We start from the raw sequence: 17,118 nt of genomic DNA on the forward strand, positions 1-17,118 counted from the left end.
TGTGCTTGGCCTTCCTGAGCTTGTCGACCGCCATTCTGGGGACAATATCGCCGCCCACGTTGTCGAGGTCCTTCGAAGCTACGGCATAGCCCACAAGGTGGGATATTTCACACTTGATAACGCCAGCAATGACGACACGGCGATGGAAGAAATTGGAAAGGCGCTCGGTTTCGAGGGTAAAACGCGGCGATTGCGCTGCTTTGGCCATATCCTCAATCTCGCCGTTAAGGCACTTCTTTTTGGCCATAATTACGAGGCTTTCGAGGACGATATCCAAGGGAACGAGACCCTTGACGCGAAGGCCCACGAGCTATGGAGACAGAAAGGACCAGTTGGGAAACTTCATAACCTCATCTTCTGGATCCACCGCTCAGACTCGCTTACCAATCTCCTCCGGTCTCTTCAGCTTACCGCGTACAGCAAGTCTGACGATCCGGTGGTTCGAGCGAAGAAACCTCTAGATGTTATCATTGATGTGGTTACCCGTTGGCTTTCCACTCTTTATATGATTCGGCGTGCCCTTCTCCTTAAGGACTTCCTCGAGGACCTTTGGTATGAGCAGAAGAGCGAGTGGGAGCCTTAGGGAAACCTTTGGCTCTATGATTGATGTGCTGGAGGTGTTCGAATTCCTACTTGGGAAGCTCGAGGACGCAAAATCGCATATTAAGAGTCATCCTGAACCGGAGCAATTCGGTGTCAATATCAACCTTGGCTGGAAGAAGCTTGATAAATATTACAATACTTTGAGGGATTCTCCAGTATACTACGCCGCTGCCGCCTTGCACCCAAGACTACGATGGGACTATTTCGACGAGGTTTGGGGTCAACAACATCCGAGTTGGGTCGATGAAGCGAAGGATATCGTGCAACGTCTTTGGGATACGGAATACAGAGACCTACAGATCACAGTCACGTCTCCTGAAGGCCCGGTTGTAAAGAGGCGAAAGACGACCTTGTCCTCCTTTGATCGGTATCGTAACCGCTACCGTCAAAGCCAACCGTCCGCTGCTCAAGCGGATGAATATATCCGCTGGCAGGCCAGTGTGTCTGGGAGCGACAAGGACATCGCAGACCCAGTTGAGTATTGGATTCTGAAGAGGTTTGAGTACCCGAGGCTATCTCGAATGGCCCTTGGCGTCATGACAGTGCCGGCCATGATCTCGGAGTGCGAGAGACTGTTCTCCGCCACCGGGTTGATGGTCACGCCCCTCTGAAACCGCTTAGACGCTGGCACGATTGGGCTAATCCAAACGCTGCGATCTTGGTTACGCGCAGGCATTATCGAAGATGTCGGTAACATACTGCTTGACGATACAGCGCTGGAGGAGTATGTTGAATGGGGTTGTTCGGATGAATGTGCGGTGGCAATATACAGGTTCGGTAGCTTCAAAAATTGCCCGAATAGGAAACCCGATTTAGTGTGACAGTGGTCTTCCACGGGTTCAATATTATGGACATCAATCCACGGATAGCCCTGTGGACATCAATCCACGAGCACTCTGCTGAGTAAGCCGTCAATTCAATCCACAAAGTCGGATATTGACGTGGATGGATTGATTCCCTACCCAGTCTGGGGACATATTGCCCTACATTATAGGCTCCAGGCTTAACCACGAATCGTCACCCTTGAGTTACCAAGGGGGTACTAAGAAAAGGAGGCTAAAAAGGCCAGAAGTAGATAAGTTGGAATCCTGAACGACTCCTTTTAGACCAAACGTATTCTTGTTACAAACACACCAGCCAGGCGGTATTCGGCACCGGTGTCGCATAAATCGATAAGGCCGCCGAAGCAAATCAAGAATTCCGTCAATATCATTACGACCATCCCTAAGCTACCAAAAAATGAGAAGGAGCCTACTCGCCGACAGTGACTGTAAGATAGACCTTGCCCTCATGGAAAAACTATTGAGCAAACGGTATGCGATTTCTATGCTCTCACACATGGCACTCATCAATCGTTCACACTTCCTGACTTTGTCATCTTCCATCAAACGGCCGCCTCAATGACATCATATTGATCCCTGACATCCTTGGGAGGTGGCGCTGGGATCGTGTCGAACCCTCATGAGCCAATATTGGGCCTCCTCTTCAGAGCCACTTCGTCTTCTCCGTCCCGTAACTTACGGATCAGTTCCTGGGGATCAAAGTCGACACCGATAGGGTTCTCTGCATATTCTGGCGATGCCATCATTGCGCTAGCTTCATCAACAGTGTCGAAGTTTTCGACTTGGGTTTCAAGCTGGTTGCCGTCGGGATCCTGGTAGTAGATGCTGGTCGTAGGGCCGTGGTTGACACACCAAATAGGCAAGATGCCCCGGGCCTTGCGTTGCTCGTACGCTTGCATGAGGTGACCAAGCGAGCTGAACTGGAACGCAATGTGTTCCAACCCGGAAGATGTGGGGATCTTTTCCGAAGTGCCTGGGACGTGCCCAATGGCGAGGCGATGGTGCTCCTCGTCGTACGTCAGAAAGGTGAGCACTTCATTCTCAAAAGTGGCAAAGGCACCAAGAAAGGCCTTGTAGAATTCCACCATGGGCTTGTAGTTTGCGGTTCTGAGAACAACGTGGGCTAGGCCTATTGGAGATTGCACCTTTTCAGACGGGCTTGGGGTAGTGTAGACCATGGTTGCGGTGATGAATCTGTAGCGGATCAAAATTGTCTGGATAAAGATGTGACAACGAGTAATGTCAATGCGCATGGTGGGCATTAGGTAGTCTTTTTTTTGGCATGATATAACAGTATTCCATTCATCGGGGCGCTGGTCTTCCGGAACCTCTGTTACCATGTCTCGGGAAGCTAGTCCCGAGCTCCGAACTGACACCTCGGTCTTGTTTGAGAATGCCGACACGCAGGGCCTCTGCGTCAAAGGGGTAAAATGAACATCAAATTTCAGTCATAGACATTGCCCATAATACGGCTGGATTACGGCTGGGTAGTGGAAGAAGTAACGCTACTTGTAGACGTGCAAATTTCGCTGATGCTAAATCAACAGTTTCACTACGATTTCCAGTGTGTCGGTATTCAATAGATCCCAGGTTTGTAAATAAAAAATACTTGCAATTGGTAGCTCATGTTTATATCTCGACTTTGAAATACCTTCCAGAGTACCGTATGAAAACTGCTCTAACCTTCAAGTCCCTCACTCTCAATCATCTCGCAGTGCAGCCATGAGTGCAGAGGTGTCCTATGATCTAATTAGAGTCCACGTTGGAAAGCCTGAGCTGCACATTACTTACACCCCAGACTTGGTAAAGGCGGAGTTTGGGGTTCGCGGTTTGAGGATCGGAAATGGCAAGGCGGCCTGTAAACTCCCCTTCAACCTGCTTCCCATTTCTCAAGCCCATTGCAACGCGCGCCGTAAAGAGGAGGTCGCTGGCATTGCTATCGCAAACATAGACCTTCAGGACCTCGTGTTTTCGCATGGAAATTACTTTCCAGGCGTTAGCTCGCGAGTTCCGGATTTCTGTTCATGTTAGATCTGGAAATCCATGGCGTTGAAGGCACAAACCCTCTGCACCGCGGAATGGGGTCGCGCCGAAATATGCCACTCCGTCGCTCGCGAATACCTCATCGGCAAGGATGTCTCTAACCCCCGAGTCAGAGTTATCGAGCAGCTGATAAAATCTCTCAATCAATTGCTTCACCGCAGAGGGAACCTCGATGCCAGTTGGCCATTCCGCAGAGTCAATACCGTAGCCCATGTTCAACACGTTGTAATTACTGAATACCCAGTCCCAACACCTTCTGATGTTTGGCCCATTTCCCATTAGCTTAAGAGTTAGTCAAGCTCGGAAGCTTTTGCTCCGGATGACCCGCAAAGCCGCGGATCGAGTTCTTACCCAAGTTCGATATGCTCGGGTCACATCTCTCCTCAATGCCGTTAGAGTGGCGTTTTTTGTCATGTTTTTCTTTCAAAGGTCTGTCCGTAAATGAACTAGGATGCCGTCTCGGAATGTGAAAAACGGTCAGCAAGCAATCTCCAAGAGCTATAGCCTCGGATCCTCTGTCGGACATCTGTTCCGCCACTGCTTCAACCAATTGCTACTGCCAAAATAGCAGACAACTCGGACTCTACATTGGACGTCTTATTCCCGGTAATGGGGTGTGAACAGGCCAATTTGGCATGCTTTGGTACCCGAACTGAGTAACGCGTTACCCCTGTCGTCGATCAGAGGCCGCCCCATATGTACTTTGCTCTTTTTATTTAGAGTAGTGCTATTTGGGCGGTATGGTATTGCTATTCGGGCTGTAGACCCACTTTTCTACTAACACGTGACTGCTATTGCAGGTAAGATCTTCCGGAGTTTAACCATTTCCCCCACTTTTTCTGCACGCTAGCCACGTAACTTCCGCCCAACAGTCACGGCGCCGCAGCGCCACAGCGCGCTGTGATTGCAGCCGCTACAGCGGTCACAGCCCCAAGCCCGCTGTAATTGCAACTGTTACAGCGGTCATAGCGCTGCAACCCACTATAACTGCAGCTATTCTAGCAGTCACAGAGCCGCAGCCTGCTGTAACTGCTGCTGCGCCAGCAGTCACAGCCCCAAGCTGTAGCCCCCTTTACACCCGGCCCTCATCCCCTCACCTGTCTTACTGCTGTTCTTCAGGTCATAGAAATTGTATGTGATTAGGAACTTTATATCGACAGCAGCGGAGACGGCGGAAGGGCGGCGGAAGGGGCATGCTTTGAAGCTGTAGTTGCGATGTGACAGGGGCGTGGAGCACTGTGGCCCCTGTAGCAGCTGTAGTTGCAGCAGGCTTAGGCCGCTGTGACTGCTGTAGCGGCTGCAATTACAGTGGGCTTGGGGCGCTGTGACCGCTGTAGCGGCTGCAGCTGCAGCAGGCTTAGGCCGCTGTGACTGCTGTAGGCGGTTGAAAATTGGGACGAAGTTACGTGACTAGCGCGCAGAAAAAGCGGGTCCAGTGGTTTTCCACGTAAGGGGTCAGGTGAGGGGTCACGTGTACCGCCCGAATAGCAATACCATACCGCCCAAATAGCACTACTCTACTTATTTGACCGGCATGCTTATCATACACGTTAACTAAAAGTAAAGTGCATATTACAGGGGGCACAGCTTGGTATGAGGGATGTACATCCGTCGCATTTCCTGGTGGCTGAGCTTCCCCGTATGTCTCGGCTTCCGACTGAATCTGAGTAATTCCTTGGCTTCGCGGTGATCTCCAGCTTACATTAAGAGTGCAAGAGGGGGACGAATGTAGCTTGCTGAACGGGACTGCCGGGCGACTGACCGAGATGGTGGCAAACCTGAAGTTGATAAAGCGCGGAGTCGGCCTTTGGGACGCCGGCAAGAGCGAGCTGATGCACGATCCGAAGGCCAGACCGGAGCTGAGCGACGTCTTCGGCCTCGACTTCACCAGATTCCCCAGGAGCGCGCGCATTGGAATACCTACGGTACACATCTACGGCTCCAGGGACCCGAGGTGGCCCGCGGGCATTCAGCTCGCGAATTCTGTGACGACAGACTGGAGTACGACCATGGAGGCGGCCATGATATCCCACGGTCTACCGAGGTGTCGAACAAGATTGCAGATATGATCAAGCAGGTTATGAGTTAAATACAAATACCCACAGAGGAATGCAAAGAAGGAAGCATCAAGGATTGAATCGATTGCTCGGTTTGGATTAATAAAAGGACGTGACGATCAATCAAAAGGATCAATCTACTTGGGAGGCAGTGAAAATGGCACCGGCAAAACGGCACGGTCGCCAAAAAGAAGCGGAGCTACCACCGTAGGGATCCGGGGTGTCTTTGCTGAACGCCGAATAAATCCGATAAGTCCGCCAGCGTACGTGATCGATGGTGAGATTCTCTGCAGCGTGCTAGATAGATGACTGTTGGGACAGTGGTGTGACGGCAGCCACTGGGAATAGAAAGAGCGGGAATAGAAATATCAGGAATAGAGATATAAATACCACCCACCTTCTTTCGTTTAGAGTAGAGCCTCGATGTTACTTGGGTCCTAGCGAGCTGTGCTCCCGCTTTAAACCCGGCATAACATCAAAAAGGTGTCATGGCAGGAAACCACTGGCCCAGCCACAGTCACGACGATCCCCGTTGGACAGCTGTCGATGCGTATACGATCCCGCACTCACATCCGGCGCCGCGGCCCAATGCCAAAGTGCTCGAGAATGTGCTGAAGTTATCCACGGCGGCTGGCCTCCCGGACTATTCGCTCTCGCCGGCGCAGGCAAAGTTCCTGGCGCTGCACTGCCGGGCATCAGGAGTGACACTCGCGCTCGAAGTCGGCACTTTGGGCGGATACTCGGCCATCTGGGTGGCGAGTGAAACCCACAGCTACACCTGACAACAGTCGAGTACAACCCTAGACACGTCGACGTGGCACGCAGGAACATTGAGCTCGCAGGGCTGTCGCATCGCATAGAAGTCATTCACGGCGAGAGTGTCGATGTCCTGGAAACGCTGCGTAGCGAGGTCAAGGCTGGGACGCGTCCCCAATTCGGCTTCGTTTTTATTGATGCCGATAAGGTGAACAACTGGAACTACTTCCGACTGGCCAAAGACATGGTCAAGCCAAACTCAGTCATTTGTATGGACAATATCGTGCGCGAGGGAGAGTTGGCGGACCTGAGCATCACCGATCAGGACGTCGTGGCCAGCCGACGCGTGGTTGAGAATGCTGGCAAGGAGCCCGGTGTCGACTCAGTCGTTATCCAGACAGTGGGCGAGAAGAGCTACGACGGTTGGTTGTGGGCTCTCGTCAGCTAATAGGGCCGCTTGTTGGCTCGGGTTGATCATTCTGCGCAATGTTGATATTCATGTAGTAATGGCTTCGCTTAGAAAACAAGGTGACAAGCGTGGGCCGAGTGTTGGTTGTATTGGCGCAAGCCTTGTATGATGTATCACAGCTCGGGCATGATGAAGACGGCAAATCCAATCTCGTATTGTGAATTCACAGGGACATGCCGCATGGTAGTATCATCACCGTCGTTTCTGTTCCCTCGAGTATCTGACCTCCAGTGTGCCGACGACAGATTCTCGTATCGGGCTCTGCCGCTGTAGTTGTTGGCCTCTTATTGCATCTAAAACGTAAACGCCCCCCGCCTTCTTCGCATCATTCTTGCTGAACGAATAGTGGCTTGCTGATGCCCTGCAAATGCAGTCTGCGGGGAGTCAGCACCGGTGGGCCCCGGATCTGCCAAAGCGTATCGTCCGGCGACCGAAATCTCGCGGAAGCGTGTCGGGGATCAAAGATGGGGTTTAACTTGCTCGCCCAGATGACCCATTTCGTGCCGTATCCACTCAGTTACCGGCCCTGACCTGGCACGGCTGGTCCATCGACATGCATCCGCCGTCGATAGTGTCTTGCATCGCCAGCTTAGTGTTTAGTCTCGATTAACCTCGGTGTGATGCGAGTCTCTGTCGCAGTTACCACCATATTGACCAACTTTACGCAAGAACTGTTGGTTAGGGGTGTTATCATCAATCGTTTCGTACACAAATCCTCTCGTGCACAAATTTCATCTTCGCCCAGCCTTTCATCATCGTTATTGATAATACCGACTGATCTTCGCAACTATCCTAGAACTCAAGATGAGCTCCGCTCAATAGACAATGAGTATAACAGAGCTGAACTCCAAGCAACCGAACTTCTAGAGTCAGCATGTTGTTAGGGTTTAATGGAATGGGATGGGATTGGTTTTGCATGAAGCAATAGTGACCACAGTTGATAGAAAGCCGTGGTGTTGACATTCTGACACACTCTCATTGTATATTTGTTCCAACGCGCCGACTACGCAGAGAGAGAGCGACAGGAGGAGCGACAACGCGCCGAGAGAGAGCAGCAACGCGCTGAGGAAGCAGAGGAACAAACCCGGCCCACGACACTTGATGCATACATAGCCGCGTGCCATGAACTCGTCTTCTCCAAATTTGCCGTCGAAACAGACAAAAAAATGACCTCGAAGGGCCATATCACCAATCCGCGTAACAAGTGGTGTCCAACACATCTCAGGCCATGGTCGGACTTCCTAGAACAACAAAGAGCTATCTTTGTCTTTGGTGCACTCTACGACACGTTTCCTACCCAGAGCCGCGCTTTAGAGAGCCGAAGTTTCCTGGCCGGCCTGGGAAACCGAATCTCCCCGCGATCTATAGCAAACGAGAAGACACTCGAGCATTTCCTGCAGAACAGTGTGGAGGATCCAGTCAGAGCGATAATAGAGCAGCTCAAGCAGGTGGATGAGGTCAGCAGTGCTTTCGACATGGGAAATGGCATCATCTTCGAGAATCACCTCCATGCCATCAGCGACATTGCTGAAGAAGTTGTTGCTCGGGAGACTCCTTCGACACCACTACAGACGCCGGACCGCACACGAGACCTCAACCAGCTGCGACCCGATCAGATCTGCGTCTATCGATCCAACGATGCACTTGCGATGACGCGTACTATGGTCTACGTTTCTGAGTATAAGCCCCCCACAAGCTGACCGCTCCGCATCTTCGTCTCGGTCTGCGGGCTATGAACATTCCCAAGGACGTTGTCAATCGAAAAACCATTCCCACTTCTATGGACCCGGACGCGCTTTTCCAGTATCTCGCGGACAGGCTGACAGCGTCTGCCGTCACGCAGACCTATCATTACATGATTGAGGGAGGCCTTGAGTATGGTCTTCTGACCACTGGCGAAGCGATTGTGTTTCTCAGGGTCGACTGGGAGGAACCGGAAACGTTGTAATTATTACCACCTAGCAGAACCCAGCCCCGAGGTGTCCGCCCACCACTTCCACCGTCATTGCCGCTCTCGCCCATTTTAGACACAAGAGCCCGTCAGTTAAAGACCACTGTCGATCTGGGCTGGGATGTTCGTCGACGTCCACGTGCCCCACTGGCGGCAGGTCTCAGCGACGACGTTGGGGATCCTGAACTTCTCGACCTTGTCCGGGTTCGTGAGGAACTGGATCAAGAGGCCGGCGGAGACGTGCCAAGCAATGTGGCAGTGGAAGGGCCAGACGCCTAAGAAGCAAGGTTGTTAGCGAGAGAGAACCCGAGAGAGTCAAGATCAGGGGTAAGTAGCGCACCTGGGTTATCGGCGGCGTCGAACTGGATCACCACATGGCCTTTGCCACGGACCTGGATGACGTCTCGTCGCTGGGGGTTATTTCGGTTGATGATGGTGCCGTCCCACGCTCCGTCGCCCTCGTGGAGGATGTACATGTTGAAGCCGTGAAGATGCATAGGATGACTGCGTGTCAGTTAAGTTAGCATAGTTCTTTATCTTGCCGAGAAATGGGTCAACTTACGGGAAGGGAGTGCTGTTGATGACATTGACTCTGACACTCTTGGCCTTGCCAGTATTCCTCACGTTCCACTGCTCTTCGAAGTCATCTTCTCCGAGCTTGGCAAGTAGCAGGGTAGGGCTGTTGTAGTTGGCGCGGAAGTCAATACCGTCAAACGAGAACAGGCTGTTGCCACTCTCGTTGACGAAGAGCTTGACCTCGAAGTCATAGGTTAGTTCAGGGGCAGGCAGGGGCAGCTTCATCAATGGGACGGTCTTGGCCAGGTCGTCGTTGACACAGGTGCCGGGGTCGGGAACATCCTAGGCGGTGGACTTGGGTTCCTTGGTCTGGTCGGCTTTGTTGTAGTAGACGGCGGCCAAGGCGTTGGGCTGGCGGGCTAGACTGCAGGGGACGGAGATGTTGGCACGCATCCAGTAGGCGTCAAGCTGGCCGTTGGCCTTGACCAGGACGTCGGTGCGCTGACCGATGCCCAGGGTGACGACCTTAGTATCGTAAGGTTCGACCTGGACGAAGTCATTGGCGATGACAGTCATGGTGTGGCCGTCGATGGAAAACCGCTGCAGGGCTTCCGCGCCTGTATTGATGAGACGCAGACGATGGGTTTTGCCACGCGTGAACTTGAACTTGGAGAGGCCGGCCTGGCTGTTGCAGGGGGTTGGGTCGTCTGCAGAGAGCGTGGAGCAGTTGAAGTTGTTCTTTCCGTTGATGAGGTTGTTATTTGAGAAGATGATACCGCCGCTGGGGCTCATGACGGTTTCGACGAGGTCAAAGTACTCATCGTGATACCAATCACTGACCATGACAGGACCGATATCAATATCGTAGTCTCGCTTATCACGAGGGCCGTGGATGACCATGGGACCGACGAGACCAGCAGCGTATTGAGCAGAGTAGTGAGAGTGATACCAGCTAGTGCCATACATCTCAGCGAGGAACTGATATGTGAAGCTCTTGCAGGGGGCGATGGGGCATTGGCTGATGCCAGGGACACCATCCTCCCAGGGCGTACCCGTCTGGAGGAAGCCATGCCAGTGCAGGGCGACGCCCTCATCTTCGATCTCGTTGTGGACGGTCACTTGGATGGTGTCACCCCAGTTGGCCTCGATGGTAGGGCCGGGGAAGGCCCCGTTGATGAGGATGGCAGACAGCTCGTAGCCATCAGGGGCGATGGTACCCCGCTTGATGGTGAAGTCATACCTCCTGATGACACCCGTATTGGGATGGGTCTTGTAGTAGTTGGTATGGGCATTCAACTTGCTCCAAGGATACCCATTTGGGGTGGGGTTGTTGGTCATGAAGTATGGGAGCGTAAGGGCATCAAACGTTCCCAAGACAGACTCGCTGTAGAGAGGGCTTAATACTTGGCCATCATATAGGAGAACAGACAAGGAACAGGTGATGAACATACCCATTGGTTTGGGACTGGCTCAAACCTCCTCCAAGAGAAGTATCAGAGTAGTGGCTCAAGTGGAGAGTAGCTTGAGATTCTAACTGGGAAGGGGCTCCCCAGGGGGCGGCGTTACCCATTTTCAAACGAGTGATGGAGTGGAACGATCGACGAATCCCAAAGAGTGTGGACTGAGGGTGCTGGAATAAAACCTCCCATCTTCACGGCGGGATCCCACGGCCTTTATATGTCGTGTGCTCGTTCAGAAGCAACAGTCGAGGCGAGCCAAAGAGGCTGACGTTCCAAGACCCAGGCATAACGCATTTGCCGAACAGCCGTGCCCAATTCCTACTAGCACCACACAGCTCATCTCAAGCCAAGGCGTGACGGTACGTATCTGGGCGCTCAGTCGAGCTCCTAGAGGACATCTCTGAACATGGACCAAGTACGCAGGTGGATAGGCGAGGAGTTGTTGAGCGGGACGGCCTGGATGTGGGGCATCAAGCATAGCTCAGGTACAGCTGCAAAGCAGGATGACAGTCAGCACACCAAATGCGAGAAAAGGCCACTCATAAAGGCCTAATGCCGCCTATCAGGCGGCTGGATTCTATCTCATCGACCCATATCGCAGTGGCCGAGGTTGTAAAGGTGTGGTGGCTTCAGCCTTAGACGCGGGCGTAAATAGTAACAGGATCGGCAATCAGGGTCAGGGGATTGAGAGGGATCCGTTGAGAATGGCTACAGAATGCACAAGGCCCTTCGCGGAGAACCGACGTGAGGTCACACTCCTCGGATCTCCAGGGAAGGCCCATGGACATGGAGAGTCCGAGTTAACAGTGACTCTGATGGTGTGCCCCATGGTGGTGGGAACTGTGGGATCGCTTGAGCCGTTCCTGACACTAAGTAAAGTAAAGAAGCAAGGTGGACCCAATAGGAGGTCTCACTTAGTAACTCGAACGCGAACAGGATCCGCGTTGGGTGAGATCCGCCCTCGCCCGGGGCAGACTTGCCTATCCTGATATGCTATCCTGATATCATCTCTGCTATCCTGCTATATCCGATATGATATATATCGGATATCGGATAAAGCTAGGCTCCCTTATCCTGATATCAGGATAGATATCAGGATAAACTGCCGGCTCTGATGGCCAGATTTCATATTACCGGCTGATAAGATCCGATCTTTCCGTGTTTGCAGTCTTCAAATCTCTCAAACTTTACCGCCTGACTCAAGTGCGTAGATAGAACATGTTCTCTTACTTCGAGCCTCTACTATCCTTAATTATGGCCTCTTCATCACAGCAACCTGCGGATTGCACCTCACAGTCCCAGATGAGCATTGATCCTGCTGTTGATGCAGAATCAGCACCATCTGAGGTCCTGAACTTCGATTGCATATTCCGCGCGACATATCTGCATAAGGGCTAGTTAGGACCATCAGGGAAGCGCAGAACGAAGGGAGCAGTAGTCTATGAATGTCTCCTCTGTTACTCTGATCAGACCTGGTCAGATCCGAAACGAGACAACGCCATATACCATGCGAAGCGCAAACACAGCGATATCATTAACTCTTCGGATAATACGATACCCGAACGGTCATCAGACATCGGTCCTCCATTAAAGCAAGCTGGGCTCGGCGATTATTATACAGCAAACCCATCAGAATCAGCCCTCCGTAGAGTGTTCAATCCCTAGCGCTATACTGAGAGCATGGTTGCCCTTCTCACACGTCGTCGACTACCCTTTTCGTCAGTTACATGGGATGAGATGCAGGGCATCATACTAGCCTGTAATCCCGCTATTGAGAACCTTATCATGACATCACGACATGAAGCAATGCGTCATATTACTGCAAACTTTAGCCTATATCAGTCGCAGTTGAAGGCTAAGCTACAGAGCGCCGTTTCGAAGGTCCACATCTCATCTGATCTCTGGACATCGCCACATCGCCATGGTGTACTAGCAGTATGTGCACGATGGATTGACAAGGATTACCAGCCTAGGAGAGCACTTCTGAGTCTTCTAGAGATTCGACACAGCCATTCTGGTGAACATCAGTCTCGACTTATCTTCTCAACACTCGTCCTTTACGGCATCACGAATCCACTCGGCTGCCATACTGGCGATAATGCGACGTCAAACGACACGTGTTTGCAGCATTTGTCAACCAGGCTTAAGCGGGATCATAATGTACGTCATACTCCTGTCTTATTCCCGTATCTAGTCGTCTAATCTATAGTAGATCAACTGGGATCCGAAACGGCACCGTATCCGCTGTATCCTTCATATTATCAACATATCCCTTCAAGCCTTTCTTTTCGCGTCTTCACGTGAAGCACTTCAAGCCGCCCTTGGTGCTGCTAGCGACGTCACTGGTGATGAGCTCTACGAACGGTTCTATCTCGTCTTGCACGACGCGTCTGGTGGTGATACATCAAACCAGCCAGATCAGACGCGAGCTCAGACGAGACGCCCTGGCGGCGTCGCATCCAAAAAGGCTTCCGTTCAACAGGGAAATCCTCCATCGAGAACAGATAATAGATTAGACAACACCACTAGTAGGAAGGGCTGGTTTATGATTCCTGCCCTGCGCAAACTACACCGGATCGGGCTGTGGCTACGTAATTCAGCTATCCACAGTGATGCATGGGATGAGCGCATCAAACTACGACTCGGTATTGATAATGATACGCGCTGGAATTCATGGTATAGGATGATCGATAATCTAATGAGGAAAAAGCAGCAAGTAAAGCAGTTCCTGCTTGAATATGACAAGACTCTGGGTGATAATATTCTCACCTCTTCAGATTGGGATTACCTAGAGAAAACACACGCATTTCTCCAACCTTTCACATCTACGACTTTGTGGGCTCAAGGCGCGACGACGACGCTCTCGCAAAACCTTATTATCATGGATATACTACTTCGCCATTACGAGCAGAAGTAGGTATTATCTCATCTTTTCATCTAACTAAACCAATTACTAATCAACTCTTTAGGAACTCTATGAAGCAGAAGAGACATATGATCCTCTCATGCTGCACTCGATTGATATGGGCTGGTTCGTACTTGATAAGTACTATACTATGTCTGAGGAGTCACCTATCTATGCAACTGCCCTCCTCCTCGATCCGTCGAAGCGAGCGCGATACCTTGAGATACACTGGAAGGAGGAATGGGCGGCGACTGCCATTACGCACGCACGTACAATCTGGGAGGAAGAATACAAGATGGCGCCCGCCCTCGGACCTGCCCAGCCGCTGAGCAAAGCATCTAGCTCGCAGCAGGGACAGCCAAACGAGCTTGATCGGCTTCTGGACGAGATGATGGTCGCTGAGGACATAACCAGGGACGTAGATGACTTCGAAAACTTTATCCGCACCCAGCCGATAAAGATTGAAGGCTCTCCTCTTATCTGGTGGTGTCAGAGGGATCAGATTCGGACATATCCGCGTCTCAGTCGCATGGCCATCGATATACTATCTGTCCCCCCTGGTTCTGCTGATCCCGAGTCAGCATTTAGTGGATGGAGACGTACTTTATCATGGGATCGCGAAAGGATGTCATGCGCTAATTTGGAGAAGGTTGAATGTATCGGTAACTGGCTGCGTGAAGGACTCATTATACCATCATCACGTGGTGGTAGAGGGCTCATCGTGGACGGTGAAATAAACGGTAGTCTTCGGGTTGATTCAGATGATGATCTAGATTAGGATCGAATGAAATATTGCCCTTTAAGCTATGTATCTATTTTTATATCATCTCTGCTAAAGCTGCTAAAGCTACTAGCCTGATATCATCTCTGCTATCCTGCTAAGCTGATATCATATCAGGATAGTGTGTTATCCTGATATCAGGATAATTTATCATATCAGATATGATATCAGGATAGGCAAGTCTGGCCCGGGGACTTCTGGTCCTGCAGATATGACCTAGCGCCAAGTCATCACGTATCTTCGGCGAGTTGCACGGATACACACTACACATGTAGCGTTAGAATCTGGGCTATGTGTGATTCAGGTATAAGGCAATCGAACATACGCCCCATACCAGGCCGTCCTGGCCCCTTGGCCCTGTTCGAAACCGACCGGTACCGCGACTGGTGGTCGATCTGGAGTCCGGGCCTGAGATGTCTATCGTGATTGGCGTGGGTGGAGGACATGCAAGGCCCAGGGACCCCAGCATGGTCTCACAAAAGGCAGAGAGGCCACCATCAGCCATCCCGTAAGCCTATCGTAGCATACATGGGCAAACCGTTTAAACGGTCGAATTTTTCCTCAAACGTTTGAACGGTTCAAAAATATTGCAAACGATTAAACGAACGAATAAACGATTTAAACGAACGAATGAACGATTTATGACGGTGAGAAATATCCACCGCGCCTGCTCTAATACCAGTCGAAATAATGCCTACTATCATCGTCAACGTCCCGAGAGTCACCCTCCGGCCGTGGGATTCCGATTAGACCCATCCCATTCTCATGCAGAGGCCGTATGAGTCCTTGACGCAACCAATTGCCCGTATATTTAATTATCTCGATAGTTTTATATGTGATTCGCAATCTATCCCATGAACATGTTCTTCTTGCCCCAGAAAACGTCCTCTCCGGCTCTGATGACTCTACTGGGATAGAAAGAATATAAATAGCTATACGGCTAAGTTTCGGATACTGCTTTCTCTGCTGTGGTTGATACCACCACTCCAGAGGCGTATAATCCGGAGGGATATCTGTTGCATCAACGTTGATGAAGCTAATGAAATCATCCCTAACACTCGCGTTAATAGTCCTAACCTCTAGCTTCTTTGATAGTATTGCGAGTTGATTTGGCTTCTTTGCCAGCGGTGGTGGCATCGACGTGGGGGTGGAGGGATGGTCGCTGGGTTGCTCGTAATTAAATTCCTTTTGCCAGAATGCTGTGGCTGAGGCAATAGTATCTTTATGCCATTCCTTTGGCTAGTTCTGCTTGATATATGCGATGCGTTTATAGGGATCAAGGAGGAGAGCGGCGGCGTATACGGGAACCTCGTCAGTTAGGCGGAAGTATTTAGAGAGGATAAACCATCCCATATCGATGGCTCGAACCATCCGTTCGTCGGAGTGTTCATCCGACTGATATATCTTCTGATACAATGTTAGTAATCGACTTGATGTGGATAGATTGAAGGGTACCTTTTGTTCTTCGTAATGGAGTAATAACATATCCATCAGTATCAACGATTGTGAGATAGACGAGTTATCTCCCTCTGCATACAATGTTGCTGAAGAAAATGGCTGAAGAAACGTATGTGCTTTGCCTAGCAACTCCCAATCTCCAACTAATAGCCAATTGTCTCCGATGGCCTCTTTGTGATCAGATATAAAGGACTGGATTTTGTCCTTCTTTCTAATTGCACGATTAATGACCTAATACCAGGACGACCAGCGGGTACAATTATCCATCCCTAAACGCAGTCCCACTGCCTTATCCTATGTATTCTGGTGGAGGCTTGATGATGTTAGCCACACAGCTAAGCCATGAAGCTTGCGTAATGCAGGGACATTCTCAACGCCGCTAAAGTCGTCAGCCTATATCACGGACGTATTGCTAGCCGTGCTGCCCTTGCGCTTGTGCTTTCTGGCCGGCTCTCCGTTCTTTCTTTTTGCTGTATTTCGTTCGGCGGCAGCCTTCTTTTGATGAGAGGCTAGGACCTCGGAAAACTGGGAGAGAAGCTCCTCTCCAGTGGACACCGGATGCTGACTCGAGTGCTGCGACTAGAGCCTCTTTAGAAGATGCGAGAAGGAAGGCTTGAAGGGAAAGATTAATGATATGCGTGATACAGCGTATACGACGTCCTTTTGCGTTGAATTTAATCTACTCAATGTCAGCCTATAGCCTAAACTGCGTAGTTAACTAACCTTGTGTCTACTTATTAGCTTGCGTTGTATAGACTCAAGACATGTGTCGTTTGATATCGCGTTGTCACCTGTGTGCCAACCAAGTTTTGACTGTATCCCGTACTTCTCTGAAGTATCGATAACAGCCTGCGCTTGAGCTTCTCCAGAATGACTCTCTGTACATTCTGGTAGAGATAGTAGTGCCTTATGAAGCTTGTAGTCTTTATCTACCTATTGTGCACATACAGCAAGTAGAGAATGTCTATGCGGTGATGTCTAGAGGTCTGTTGAGATATGAATCGGACTTGACGCAGTGGTGAGACTGTTCTTGATCTCGCTGCTGTAAAAATCATAGTTTGCTGCAATATATCGGACCATCATACGCTGTAAGGTAATAAGGGAGTCTTTAATATATGGGTTACACGCGAGAGCTAGTTATTAAAACTCGTCCCATTCAATAGCCGAAAAGGGCACTCTCCGACGCGTGAGTATGCTGATTAATGCTTCCTGATATACTTGCGGGTTGAAGGCATTTCGAAGTGCATCCTCGCTTGCTACAGGGCGAAAATGTGCGG

General features: G+C 50.8%; 8 protein-coding genes across 8 annotated transcripts; 4 read left to right on the forward strand and 4 right to left on the reverse strand.

The window, feature by feature from the left end:
• Window positions 1–2,062: 2,062 nt before the first annotated feature.
• On the reverse strand, window positions 2,063–2,623 carry BGZ61DRAFT_376599 (Glyoxalase/Bleomycin resistance protein/Dihydroxybiphenyl dioxygenase; the record flags this gene model as incomplete). The annotated part of the gene is made up of 1 exon (XM_046242518.1): window positions 2,063–2,623. The coding sequence occupies one exon, from the start codon at window positions 2,621–2,623 to the stop codon at window positions 2,063–2,065; it is 561 nt and encodes a 186-aa protein (XP_046093014.1).
• Window positions 2,624–3,145: 522 nt separating this feature from the next.
• Window positions 3,146–3,739, reverse strand: BGZ61DRAFT_549296 (uncharacterized protein; the record flags this gene model as incomplete). Its single annotated transcript, XM_046255426.1, has 3 exons — window positions 3,509–3,739; window positions 3,237–3,463; window positions 3,146–3,184 (listed from the first exon to the last, which is right to left on the reverse strand). The coding sequence occupies exons 1-3, from the start codon at window positions 3,699–3,701 to the stop codon at window positions 3,146–3,148; spliced, it is 459 nt and encodes a 152-aa protein (XP_046093015.1). The 5' UTR covers window positions 3,702–3,739.
• A 1,220-nt stretch (window positions 3,740–4,959) lies between these two features.
• BGZ61DRAFT_469858 (uncharacterized protein) lies at window positions 4,960–5,678 on the forward strand. Its single transcript, XM_046248010.1, has one exon. The coding sequence runs from the start codon at window positions 5,255–5,257 to the stop codon at window positions 5,555–5,557; it is 303 nt and encodes a 100-aa protein (XP_046093016.1). The 5' UTR covers window positions 4,960–5,254; the 3' UTR covers window positions 5,558–5,678.
• A 355-nt stretch (window positions 5,679–6,033) lies between these two features.
• BGZ61DRAFT_549306 (S-adenosyl-L-methionine-dependent methyltransferase) lies at window positions 6,034–6,946 on the forward strand (the record flags this gene model as incomplete). The annotated part of the gene is made up of 2 exons (XM_046255427.1): window positions 6,034–6,304; window positions 6,334–6,946. 2 exons carry the CDS (start codon window positions 6,034–6,036, stop codon window positions 6,747–6,749), a joined length of 687 nt encoding a protein of 228 aa, XP_046093017.1. The 3' UTR covers window positions 6,750–6,946.
• A 990-nt stretch (window positions 6,947–7,936) lies between these two features.
• Window positions 7,937–8,718, forward strand: BGZ61DRAFT_542501 (uncharacterized protein; the record flags this gene model as incomplete). The annotated part of the gene is made up of 2 exons (XM_046255199.1): window positions 7,937–8,440; window positions 8,518–8,718. The coding sequence occupies 2 exons, from the start codon at window positions 7,937–7,939 to the stop codon at window positions 8,716–8,718; spliced, it is 705 nt and encodes a 234-aa protein (XP_046093018.1).
• Window positions 8,719–8,814: 96 nt separating this feature from the next.
• Window positions 8,815–9,197, reverse strand: BGZ61DRAFT_488148 (Cupredoxin; the record flags this gene model as incomplete). The annotated part of the gene is made up of 2 exons (XM_046250076.1): window positions 8,815–8,996; window positions 9,062–9,197. 2 exons carry the CDS (start codon window positions 9,195–9,197, stop codon window positions 8,815–8,817), a joined length of 318 nt encoding a protein of 105 aa, XP_046093019.1.
• A 2,617-nt stretch (window positions 9,198–11,814) lies between these two features.
• Window positions 11,815–12,110, forward strand: BGZ61DRAFT_58296 (uncharacterized protein). Its single transcript, XM_046256302.1, has one exon. It carries the CDS (start codon window positions 11,916–11,918, stop codon window positions 12,093–12,095), a length of 180 nt encoding a protein of 59 aa, XP_046093020.1. The 5' UTR covers window positions 11,815–11,915; the 3' UTR covers window positions 12,096–12,110.
• A 3,512-nt stretch (window positions 12,111–15,622) lies between these two features.
• On the reverse strand, window positions 15,623–15,868 carry BGZ61DRAFT_542505 (uncharacterized protein; the record flags this gene model as incomplete). The annotated part of the gene is made up of 2 exons (XM_046255200.1): window positions 15,623–15,790; window positions 15,839–15,868. The coding sequence occupies 2 exons, from the start codon at window positions 15,866–15,868 to the stop codon at window positions 15,623–15,625; spliced, it is 198 nt and encodes a 65-aa protein (XP_046093021.1).
• Between the last annotated feature and the right edge of the window lie 1,250 nt (window positions 15,869–17,118).

The sequence above is a fragment of the Ilyonectria robusta genome (genome assembly GCF_021365365.1).
Source record: "Ilyonectria robusta strain PMI_751 chromosome Unknown BGZ61scaffold_140, whole genome shotgun sequence".
Lineage (NCBI taxonomy): Eukaryota > Fungi > Ascomycota > Sordariomycetes > Hypocreales > Nectriaceae > Ilyonectria > Ilyonectria robusta.